Genomic DNA, 13,072 nt, shown 5'->3' on the forward strand with positions numbered 1-13,072 from the left:
CTGCACATACCAAATTCAATCTGCTCACTTGCAACAGTCTGTCCAAAAATTCAGATTTGAGAAAAAAAAATCAGATTCGCCCGCTGTCCGAACAAAGCCTTCATCTCTTTTTAGTTGCTTTGTGTCTTTTTGTCTCTTTGTGGTGGTTTTGCGTCTTTTGAGTCTCTGTTCATAATCTCTCTTGAAAATGATCTCAGTCGTCACATCGTGCAGATTCTCGGTCGGTGGGTTCGGCGGTCCCTCTGAGCTCCGGTTGCTCCCAGAAAGTCTCTGAATTATTAAATGTTAATAACAGATGTAGTTTTATCTGTTTCTGAAGCCACAGTGTGTGTGTGTGTGTGTGTGTGTGTGTGTGTGTGTGTGTGTGTGTGTGTGTGTGTGTGTGTGTGTGTGTGTGTGTGTGTGTGTGTGTGTGTGTGTGTGTGTGTGCGTTTGTGTGCGTGTGTGTGCACGCGCGTGTGTTGTGTGTGTGTGTGTGGGATGTGGCTTTCTGAGCGTGTGTGTGTGTGTGTGTGTGTGTGTGTGTGTGTGTGTGTGTGTGTGTGTGTGTGTGTGCGCGCACGCGCACGCGTTTGTGTGTGTGTGAGGGATGTGGCTTTCTGAGCTGGATGAGGGAACATTCTCTTTAGGCCAAATAAAGCTGCCCATGTAAACTCCACATTCCTGAGTTTGCGGTGTGTCTGCCTCAGACTCTCTCTCTCTTTTATGGAGGGAGGTGGCTGCATATGTGTGTGTGTGTGTGTGTGTGCACGCGCGTGTGTGTTTTCCCTGGCACACACACACACACACACATACACACACACTTTTGAAGATCTCTATAAGATGGTCACTGAGTTTCACAACACATTTTCTGCTCACTGCAGTAAAACACCTGTCTGTGCAGGAAAAAGACTGATCAGCTTCTTAGCTGATGGCGGTGAGAGAAAATAACTGATGCACGTATTTCTTTACAAATCTGAGGTACTTCACTGCAGTATTTAAACTGTGGTACTTGTTACAGGTTTACATTAAAAAAAAACAAATAAAAAAAACCCGCATGTTACTTTTATGTAATACAGGCAGTACTAACAAAACTTGTGTACTTTTACTGCATAGAACTGATATTACTTGTGTACTTTTACTGCATGGAGCTAAGAAGCCTTTGTATCATTTTACTGCATAGAACTGAGAATACTTTAGTTCTTTTACTCCATAAAGCTGGTAATACTTGTGTACTTTTACTGCATGGAGCTAAGAAGCCTTGTATCATTTTACTGCATAGAACTGAGAATACTTTAGTTCTTTTACTCCATAAAGCTGGTAATACTTGTGTACTTTTACTGCATGGAGCTAAGAAGCCTTGTATCATTTTACTGCATAGAACTGAGAATACTTTAATTCTTTTACTCCATAAAGCTGGTAATACTTGTGTACTTTTAATGCATGGGGCTATGAATATTTATGTACTTTTACTGTGTAAAGCCGATGATGCTTGAGTACTTGTACTGCATGAAGATAACAATACTTGAGTACTTTTACTGCATAAGGCCAAGAATACTAGAGTACTTCTACTGCGTAAAACTGATGATACTTGAGTACTTTTACAGCATGGAGCTGAGAATACTTCTGTGCTTCGACAGCATGGAGCCGCTGATACCTGTGTACTTCTACTGCATGGAGCGGATGATACCTGTGTACCTCTACTGCATGGATCTGATGATACTTGTGTACTTCGACTTCATCAATCTGATGAGGATGCGTTCAGGATGGAAACATTTAGGTGGAGTCTGTGTTTTCTGTTGCAACCACGAAACCTCCGACCAGCTCCACAACAATACAATGGTGTGTGTGTGTGTGTGTGTGTGTGTGTGTGTGTGTGTGTGTGTGTGTGTGTGTGTGTGTGTGTGTGTGTGTGTGCGCGCGCGCTCTCCTCAAATGAACCGCACACACACGCACACACACACACATGCGTCCACGCACACACACATTGGGAGCTGAATTACAAGCAGGCAGAGACCACACAGGGCGTCATCAGGCTGACGGGGAGGATGATCTCTGCATTTATACACACGCCATCGCTCGCACACGTGCAGCATTAGCGTGTTATCACTCTCCGCGGAGGACTCTGTCATTAGAGCGACAGCAGCTCAGAGGCTTCAACATGCTGCTGAAAGTACAAACTCAGTCTGTGCTGAACTTCTGGAAGCAATCAGGGTGTTCAATACCATTTGGGACTTTTATTTTGAAAGTACAATCCACTCTAAGGCCTCCACATAACTCCCCGCTACCAGCTTTTATTTTCAAAACCTGGCAAACAATATTAAAGGCGCAGCGTGATGGATTTACGGGGTCATCTAGTGGTGATGTCGCAGATTAAACCTCCTACAAAAAAACCCACCAAAGTCCCTCTCTAGAGCCAGTGCTTGGTTTGTCCCTTCTGGGCAACTGTAGAAACACGATGTTTGGTCTTGAAGACCTACATGATTGTTCCCCCAGGGTCAGACTGTCAACACCGAGTTCTACTGGGACCTTCTGAGGTTCTGTTATGGTTCGGACTTCTTTTCTACTTTGTAGTCTTCAGGTCAGTCTGGGTTTTGTGCTTCCTGTTCCTCTTCCTCTTTTAAATGACTCACCTCTTGTGTCTTGTCTTGTTCTACTTCCTGTCCTTTGTATGATTGTTGACCCCGCCTTGATTAATTTCACCTGTCCCTCGTTGTCCTTCCCTCCTTGCTGTATTTAGTCTGTGTGTGCTTCATCTTCCCTCTTTGTCAGTTTGTTGAAGTTACCTGTCCATTCCTGCGTCTTTTGAAACCTAGGGACCACAAACCGATTCAAAAACTCAGAACTTTTCTTTTTAAATCAGGACCTAAGACATCCCTTAGATTAAATTAGGAACTGTTTATTGATGTTACACTGCAGAGTAGCTGCAGCTGTCTCATTCTGTTAGCATATGTTTATCATCAGGTTTATAACCTTGAGTTTCTTTTATGTCTCTTCTCATGTAAAGCACTTTCTCCTGCCTTGACTCTTCTATGTCCCTCTTCCATTTTTTTTTCTTCCTGTAAATCAGTCGGTAGTTCCTGTTTTGAGACGTGCTTCATAAATAATCTTTGTTTTCTTGTTTGACTTGACGAGGAAAACACCTGTGTTTGCTGCTTTGCGCTGCAGGGGTTAAGAAAAAGCCTTGAGGCCGAGTTTGGTGACCAAGAATGTGCTTCTTTTTTTTTAACTTTTTTTTTTATTGGTCTGGCACGTCCTGGCTCTGCTCTGCTCTGCCCTGCTCTGCTCTGGTCTGTCCAGAGTCTGGGGTTTTGGCGCTGGCTCCCGGTCTGGGTGGGTCCAGACTGGTCTGACTGTGTGGTTTAGCAGGGTCAGTAGTTAGCGCAGGGCTGGGGCCGGGGCTGCTGCGGCTTCGGCTTCGGCTCACAGGAACATCTGCTGAAAGTCCAGAATAACGAGTGGATGTAAGGCTGAGCTGTGAGAAGGCTGCAGGACCGACCGCTGACTCAGTGAGTTTGGCAGAACGGCCTCGGTGATGTTATCCACGAAACTACCCGCAGCTTCAGTCAGGGAAACACAAACATAATCTGATTTATTTTGTATTAAGTTTTAATTTTTTTTAATTTTTTTTTAATCTTTGGCAGTCATTAAATTTGTTGTTGTTTTCCAGGAGAACTTTTAACAGGTAATTTCAACTAATCGTGTTTAGAAAATAATCTGAATATGATTTACAACCCCATTTCCAAAAACATCATATGGGGCGCTGTGTGAAATGTAAATACAAACAATGTGTGATGATTTGCAAATCAGGTAAACCCATATTGAAGTGAAAATAGACCAAAGACAACATCAGACAAGAATGGGACAACATTTCACTTTCAAAACTCCAGCAACTGGTCTCCTCAGTTTCCAGGCATGTACAGAGTGTTGTTAAAAGACGAGCAGTGGTAAACATGCTTTTATATTTTTCATAAAACAATAATAATTCTCCATTTCAACATTTGATATGTTGTCTTTTGTCTATTTCAAATTAAATATGGGTTTTTAAATGATTTACAAATCATTGCATTGTGTTTTTATTCAAAATTCACGCAGCATCCTGACTTTTTTGGAAACGGGGTTTGTGTGTAGACGAGATAATCGGATGGTTAATAAATGCTGTTGTGTGTCAATACTGATGGTAAAACATTCATTTGGATCTGTGTGAACAGAGATTCAGACAAAAACACAGAGCCATGTTTTTTTCTTGGGTTTTGGCTCTTTATTAACCAGCAATAATAAGTTAAAGTTATGCTGTTTAAAGGACAAAGTCCCCTCCTGTATCTCTGTTCATCCTGTTAACAGGTGCAGAAATATCACGTAATAAAAAGACAGCGAGCCAACTGACCACAGCAGCACTTCATAAACCACAATTTAACAGGAATCCAACCCACATCCTTGAGCCATTTTTATCCTTTGACCGCATGCTGATAAATGAATAATGACCCTGGGCATTAGAGGTTGTATTTAATCCTATGAAAATGTTGATTTTGCTATAAATCGCACCCCTTCATCCGACTCTAATGCGATCCACGTGTTTCCGAACTGTTCTGTTCGGTTGCTATAATAAACAGAAGAATATTTTCATCGGTGGCATCGTTCCAACATCAGCAGAAAAAGCTTTTTTTACTTTTAATAGAGTTCACTGTGGTTTTTGTTTTTGTGAATCAGCTGACAATTTCAACTAGCGCTTATGAGCATGAAACTAGGTCGCAGTGACCTTTACCTCTGACCCCAAAATTCTAATCAGTTCCTCCTTGGGACCAAGCGAAAGTTTGTGCAAATTTATTTAAAAATTCCCTCGAGGTTTTTCCTGAGCTATCGCATTCACGAGGATGGGATTGACGGGATTACAGTGACCTTTAACCTTTGATGACCAACATCAAATTAGTCTTCGTTCTTGGAACCGAGTGAATGTTTGTACCAAACGTTAAGAAATTCCACCATGGCGTTCTTGAGATATCGTGTTGATGAGAATAGAAACGCACGTACAGCCCACGAACACAACGCTGCCGACTATCACCGTTGTGGAGGAATAAAGACCTCGCAGTGTGTCGCATTGTCTCACCAGAATGATTTGAAATATGAAGTGTTTTCAGTGTCGCCAGAGAATCCCTTCTCATGTTTCTGACCTGTAACCATTATTCATTTTATCTACTTACATTTTCTGGTATTATTTGATTTCAAATGTTCATTTTTTTCCTATGGTAAAAACCCTTTGTAACTTTGTTTTGAAAGGTGCTATATTACTAAAGTTGTTAATATTAGTTATAATATGGGTCCCCAGTCCCAAACATTAGTGACGTTGGATCTTCCATCTCGCCCCCGTACCCTCGATCGTCAGACTGCAGCCTTCGCCTGGTCTTTGTTCGATGGGATGGACCCCACAATACTCTCTCTGTGCTCCGCTCTGCATCACAAACACCCGGAGAGAAACACTCCGATGCATTGTTCCCAGCCTGACACTCTCAAACACACATTATGCCAATGAATTCACAATGGAATCCATCCGTGGGACGTTCAGTGTGTGTGTGTGTGTGTGTGTGTGTGTGTGTGTGTGTGTGTGTGTGTGTGTGTGTGTGTGTGTGTGTGTGTGTGTGCGCATATGTGCTTGTGTTACTCACGTTGTGGGGACAGAAAGTAGTCCCCCCCACCCTCCAAATGAGCTGAATCATTACATCTCAGGGTGAAGACTTGGTTTGGGTTAAATCTCCAGTAAATGAATGTAAGTCACTGTATTATTCTCTGAAGTGACGGAAACGCGACAGCGTGCGTGTCGGGTTGGTGATGTAACCGAGTCCAAACAACTGATTATGATCACAGGAAAGTGATACAGACACGTTCAGACAAGAAACTTCCTCTCATTATCTCACGCTGGCCGAGTTTGCAGCTCGGACTTTGATTTGTGTCGCTTCACGATTAACGATTTTAACACAGGGATCCAAATCTGACCCTTCAACAGTCGTAATTGTTCCCACACAAAGTTTTCACTTCATAGTTTGCATGAAACTTTAACATAATCTCCCAAAAATCCTCTGTAAGTAAGAATGTAAATGTCCCACAGAAAAGAAACTGATTCTGTGTTTTTCTTCGACGGCAACAACAACAACAACAACTTGAGTCTACTATTGATGATGCCGTTCACAATGTTGTTGTTTTTAACCAAAAGGGTTAGTTAACATTACATCTGCATTCAAATATAATCCTAAAACTATTTGATTGAAATAAAACACTTGAAATGATGTAATTAACAAAGAAAACATCAACACAACTTACATACGTAAATATAAAACTACAGTATGTTGATCCCTGTCTGAGCAATGCTGACAAAATGTGGCGCATTGTTGAACCCGTAGACTGCATATGAAAATGGATGTAGTTTCTGAAAAGTGAAGCCAATGCAAAAATGCCTTCAAGTGTAATACCGCTGAGGGCCACTAGGGGCTGGCTCCAATACTCTCCCATTAAAAAAAAAGCATCAGATTCGCTCCTGAAATGCAAAGTCAGTAAATGTTTCCCACAAGTCATAATGGTGTCTTTAGCTAAATTCCCTCCTTCTGATTAATGTTCTGGTGGTTCCTTCTGAAAATAATTTGAGCGTTGTTGAAATATTAGGACCCAAAACGAGCTCCAGTGAAGCTACCTGGAAGTCACAGTTAACGTTCTGTGACAAAAGCAACCAAATGAAAACAAATCAATCGTGATGCACAGCAGGAATTTAAAGGAGAGCAAATCCTTTCCCTTGCTGCTGGTTTAAGAAAAAGAGGGGTGGGGGTCTCACACACACACACACACACACACACACACACACACACACACACACACACACACACACACACACACACACACACACACACACACACACACACACACACACACACACACACACACACACACACACACACACACACACACACACACACACACACACACACACACACACACACACACACACACACACATTTGTACTTCTATCTCTGTGATTGTAACCTGAACTCCAATCCAATCCAATCCAATCCAAGGCTCCAATCAACAATTACTTTGATGATCAATATAGCTGACTAAGTATCTGAAAAGAAATTGTTTTGCTTTCATGAAAAACTTTTGTCAATGGAGGTGTTGGAGAATTTTCTTAGTTTTTGGGTTTGGAATTTGTTTTTCATTTGGTGTCATTTTTTTCGTCATTTTTTTGGTGTGAGAATTCTCTTTGTTTTTTTGTGTCTTTGGAAAATGTTTGTTGTTTTTTGTCATTGAAGAACTTTCATCATATCGCCTTTAAAAATAAAATAAAATTTAAAAAAAGACGACTTAACAATTACAACTTTAGCTGTATGTACTGGTCTGTTTCTTTATGTCTAGGGAAATTATACCACTGGTGGGGGGCCAATAGGGGCCCAACAACAGGTGTTTGCCCTGGGGCCCCCCAGGTGGTCAATCGACCATGCCTGAACCTGACCTTAAACCCAGGCTTTGATTACCATTCAGGAAACTGGCCAGAGCTCAAAAGCCCCCAGATCAATAGGTATCAATAATTCTGAAAAGTATTGATAGTTCATTTCCAAAATGTGATAAAACATTTTTACAACAATAACACTAATAACTCTGCCCTTACCTTAATCCAACCTTACTTTATTGTTCCCGTAATGTGGCTGCGTAAACACACGTATGTCCCCACAACACCGGTAACCCCAGCCCCCTCCCCCCGCTGCGCGTGGCCACCGTCCCCGGAGGGGAGGTCCCTGCCGGCCGGACGGATCTGGAGGGAACGCGGAGGCAGTGAATCGACAAGCGCGGCTCCGTGTTAACGGAGGTGACGAGGGGTGTGGTCTGAGTGGAGGAAACTCCCATAAGAGGCGTTTCTTTCCCCGGTGAGAGTATATCGGGACAACACCGTCAATGAACGGAGCTTTTCCCACGTTCGTGTCCGGGGGCCGAAGAACCACCGGAGTCACTCCGCCGAGGATTCTATCGTTAGCTAGACCCGCTCGTTCAGATGGTTCCAGGCACAAAGCGAAAGATTTAACCGGAGGAAAAAAAAAAAAAAAGACTCAGGTTCCGGCTGCTGTGGAGTTTTTTTTTTTTTTTTTTTATTTTATTTTTTTCTGTTTAATGAGTTTCACCGGAGCCCTTGAAAAGTCTTCAAGCCGGGTGGTTTGGAAGTCCCTGCGGCTCCAGGCGGACTAGCTAACCTTTGATTCCCCCGGGGGACAGAGCATCGAGCTAACCGCGGATCGACGGTGCAGGTACGGCAGCTTTCCCCCCCCCTCAAATCTCAACTTTTATTTCTTTTACCTCAAGTTGTACTCCTTTTTAAAACGCAATTTTCTTCAGTACCAGCCGAACTCTGAAAGGCTGCAGAGTCTGTCTGAGCTTCTCCGTATTTTACTGTTTAGATCCTAGAAAGAGTGAAAATACTGCGTTGCGTGCACTGTAAAGTACTGCAAAGCCAAGTATTTAGTACAAGTACACGCAATTTCTAGTGGTAGTGGTATCCGCTTAAAAGTCCTGAAAAGTAAAAGTACTCGGTGCAGAAAAAACTAAAGCTTCTTTGATGTTTTTTTTCTAAACAAAAGATGAGTAAAAGATGTAAACAAATAGAGAAACGTTTTAAACCTCCTTTTATATGTCTGATTATTTTTGCACTATTATTATGCGTTTATAAATGTGACTTTTGCACGTTTTTCACTGTACACATTACAATTAAAATTCCTGAATTGAAAATGTTACTCATACTGCAGTAATTCTTTAAAAATGTACTTGCGTTTGTATTTGATAAAACATTAATATTATAGTTATATGAACACTGCATAAAAAAAAACAACAAAAAAAACAGCTTCACTTTGATGAACTTTACACTGCAAAAAAAATACTACAGGATTGAAGTAAAAGTACTTACGAAGTATTATCAACAAAATGCATTTGAAGCATCCAAAGCAAAAGTACTCACATTATTAGATTATTATTCAGATTCTTTACTTAAAAGTACAAATACCAGTAGAAATACTCCATTGCACACACACACACACACACACACACACACACACACACACACACACACACACACACACACACACACACACAGTAAAAGTCCTGCGTTTTAAATGTCACGCGAGTAAAAGTATGAGGTAGAAGGAGTATTTACCTCGCCGACATCGACACGCTCTCCAAAATACCATCGTTGCAGCGTGACGGAGTACGTTCACATTACATGAACCTTTTGGAGCTGCAGTGATTGTTTCCGTCGCCGGCTGGTCTGACGATGATTATTTTCTTAACCAGTTGATCGACTGATTTGTTTATTCCTTTAAAAATAATACTCCACATCTCAGCGTGACGTCTGCGGGTTTGTTTCTTTGCAGTTGAAAACCCCCAAAATGATTCTGTCAAGTATCACATCTTCACTTTTGAGAAGCTTGCAGCAGGAAATGTTTGAGATTTTTATTCAGGAAGATCGAAATATTTGCAAATTAGCTTTGAGGTTGTGTTGATGTCGCATGTTGTTCGTATGACGAAGCGTTGTGACTTTCCTGCAGACTGTGTGTGTGTGGGGGGGAGGTGGTGTGGGGAGGGGAGGTGTTAGATGTTGTTTTTCTGTGCAGTATCACACCGCCTCTCTGAGACTGTCGCAATGATTTCGCACTCATCTATCACAGCCGAGCTGAAATATGTCGAGTGTGCACGAGGAGTCTGACTCATTTTTTCCCCCACCAACATCCCGAGAAGAAAAAAAACAAAAAACAAACCCCCAAAAAAACCCTGCAGCTTCAAAAGCGTCCAATTTTTTTTTTAGTTTACTCTCCGAAACTTTGTGCCCCCCGTGTCGGCCCGAGAGAGGTTCACGCAGCCTCCGCATCAGCAGTTTTTTTTGTTTTTTTTCGTTCCCGTTCGGCGTGGCATCGGGGTGTTGTTGGTGTGCGAGTATGAGAAGTTAATCCGGAGCTGCAGAATCTGGTGGGGAGGTGAGGCCTTCTGGCACGGGAGCTTTGGACAGCTGGAGGCTGGAGGAGGTTGTTTTGTTGTTGTTTTTCTGTCGAAGGCGTGAGGCTCGCATGTGACGAGACGGACGGGAGGAAGACGACTCCGTCCTCTCGTTTCCTCCTTCGTTCGGACCGCAGACCGCGCGTAAAAGTGTTTATGGCTTCTGGGTCGGGGAAAAGAGGAGGCCGAAGCGCTTGCGGTACCGCCGAGTGCCACTAGAGGTCGGCTCCAAAAGGCCTCCGTCGACTCCCGTTTCAACTTCTCTCGTGAAATTCGAGGCCCGTACATTTTCTCCACGAGTTATCTCGGTGTCGCTCCGCTTCTTATTCGTGTTCTGGTGGTCCGTCTGAAAATAATCCCGTCGTCGGAGGGAAATTTGGCCTCAATCAATCTGTTTGATCGACAGGCCGGCGGCGCAGTCAGGTTTCTGCTGCGAGCGGGCGGGGCACAAAGCCGTCGGGTTTTCCGATCGGATCGGGTCGGATCCGCCGCTCGCTCCTCTCCAGCTCAGACGTGGTCACTTCTGGCTCTTAAAGTCCCAGCCCCGAACCGACGGGTGACGTCGCCGCCGGTTACCGATCGGTTCACACCTACAGGCGGCCGCGGGTAGCAGCTCCACGCCGGCGGGAGAGGGCGTCTGCCGGCAGTCGGTTGCGCGGCGCGGCGCGGCCAATTGTGGGGAAACCAAGGAGTCGACGGCCTGAAGGTCGTCGCAGCCCGACGCGTCCGACCGACCCGCCCCCCTCCTCCTCCTCCAATCAACGAAAGCGTCCGCTGGCGTCCGTCCACGCGCGTTTGTAAGCGTATTAATTACGTCGTCGGACGCGCGTGCAGCTTCCTGCGAGCTGAAGGACGGACGCTCGGGTCTGTCGCGCAGAAGACTCTGAGGCGTTCAGAACCAATCGGGATCAGAATCGGCTTTATCGGCCGGGTACGTTTTAACACGGACGAGGAATTCGACTCCGGTTGTAACTTGCTCTCTTCGGTGCGCAAAAATCCAAACCAGACGGACATAAATAGACATATAAAACATAAATAGACACACATATATATATATAAATATATGACGACGGTGCAATGTGGATTTATGAGGCTCGTTTAGATGACGAGTTTTACCGTCCTTCATAAATGTTTGTTTTCTCGTAGGAATGTCGGAGGCGACAAGTCGAGAGAGACGCTGCCAAAGATTCTCTCCTTTCTCTATAAAATGTCAACCGGGACCAACAGACAGTGTAATAAAGAAGGTGACCCTCCTACAGGAGGTGTGTGTGTGTGTGGGGGGGGGGGGGGGGCGACAAACAGAAGTGATCTGTGTCTCACTTTAACTCCAATGCGAGGCGAGCACGCACAGCGTTGTCACGCCTTCTCCCAGACAAATGGTGAATGCGTTTGTTTTTTCAGCAGCGCTCGTGTCCGACGGTGATTTACCGCCACAGAGTCGGGTCTGCCAAATAGTGGTCGCAGGTGAGCTGCGAGGAGGGTGGGGTGGGGGGGCGGGGGTCAGAGGTGTCAAAGGTTTATGTGTCCTCATCAGCATGCAGTATGTCTCCTCTGGAGAAACAGCTGCAGGAGCGTGAGCTGCAGTCTCCCGGTGTGTTTTTTTGTTGTTGTTTTTTTTTGGGCTGACGAAACAAACAGTCGAGATGGAGGCCGTGAGACGATTAATGCACACGAGGAATTATGATGGTGGGGGAAAAAAAAAACCGCCACCCGTTCAACAACCAGGACACGGGACTTGTTCACCGACTTGATCACAATTAAAGAGACTCCGACGTACCAACAAAAAATGTTAAAATGACTTGTTTTTTGGCTGTGGGTGAACCAAATTATTCGTGAGCTTTAATCCTTCATTTTTCTGTGGGACTTTTGAATGGGAGGGTTTTTTTTGTCTGACAAGGCAACTTTGAAAAGGAATTAAACTCTTGAGTTTGAACTTTGCAGAAGTGCTTCAATTTCCTCTGACTCTGACGTGGCAAAACAAATATTTATTGATTGTTTTGCTGTGGGTGGACTGAATTATTCGTGAGATTTATTCCATAGTTTTTCTATGGGAGTTTTTTTTTTTTTTTTTTTTTTTTTTACAAGGAATTAAACTCTTGAGTTTGAACTTTGCAGAAATGCTTCAATTTCCTCTGAAACAAGGAATTGAATTGAACTCTCGAGTTTGAACTTTGCAGAAATGCTTAAAATTCCTCGACTCTGACGTGCCAAAAAAAAAAAATACATTGTTTTGCTGCGGGTGAACCGAATTATTCATGAACTTAAATTCTTCCTTTTTCAGTGGGACTTTTGAATGGGAGAATTTTTTTTTTAAAGAGGCTGGCCTCTTTTACCTTGAAAACGAACAGAACTCTTTTAGTTTGCCGAGGTCTGGGGTTTTTGTCTTGTCGTTTATTGACACGGAGTTGAACATGTACTTTTATTTCTCTAAATTTACATGTCGATGATGAAATTATGGAATATAAAAATTAGCATACGATTTTGGATTATTTATTTATTTTTTATTATTTTATTATTATTATTATTTTTTTTCTTTGGTGTTAAATCTCATTTGGAAACAGGAATTGCGAGAGTCCCGTCTTCTCCCGAGTCTCCATCTAACTTGTCTGTCTGTGCTCCCTCCGCAGCGTGTTCGCCTCGTCTGGCCGTCGCAGTGAGTTGATGTATGAGGACGCGATGCGTTCCCCCCGCCGCTTCCTGCTGCTGCTGCCCTGCATCCTGCTGCTGCTGCTGCTGGTTCAGTTCCCCCAGGCTCGGTCCAGACCGGCCACGGAGGACGCAGACACGGGTAAGACACTTCGCAGATGTCTGAGCGTCCGGACGCCACCTTTCAGCAGAGTTTGACCGTTTCGGGAACGTGTCTGAATGTAGTTTTGGGGATTGTTTTCTTTAGATTATAATAATAAAAAAAAAAAAAAATCACCCATGTGTAAGATTAAATGACAGCCGCATATTATCATCTGAAACTGGATTGAAAAACCACTTTTACTTGCATTTATTTGACTCCAAAACTGAAGGCTGTTCAATTTTCTTTCAGTTGACTGATTACTTCATTGGCTAACAGGTTCAGTTCTAA

General features: G+C 43.5%; 1 protein-coding gene across 3 annotated transcripts in view; it reads left to right on the top strand.

Moving 5' to 3' along the window:
* The first annotated feature begins 7,856 nt into the window (after positions 1-7,856).
* Positions 7,857-13,072, top strand: part of fgfr1b (fibroblast growth factor receptor 1b) — a 16,332-nt gene continuing 11,116 nt past the window's right edge. The window contains exons 1-2 of one of the 3 annotated variants that reach the window (XM_069700993.1): positions 7,857-8,261; positions 12,624-12,784. In XM_069700993.1, coding sequence (XP_069557094.1) covers positions 12,658-12,784 — 127 coding nt within the window. In that variant the 5' untranslated portion in view covers positions 7,857-8,261; positions 12,624-12,657. The remainder of the gene's footprint in view (positions 8,262-12,623; positions 12,785-13,072) is intronic. The other 2 variants (XM_069700995.1, XM_069700994.1) reach the window with 2 other exon arrangements.

Source organism: Brachyistius frenatus, unplaced genomic scaffold (assembly GCF_029030835.1).
Source record: "Brachyistius frenatus isolate BFR_SWC_R1_liver_20210118 unplaced genomic scaffold, ASM2903083v1 Contig_35, whole genome shotgun sequence".
Classification (NCBI taxonomy): Eukaryota; Metazoa; Chordata; class Actinopteri; family Embiotocidae; genus Brachyistius; species Brachyistius frenatus.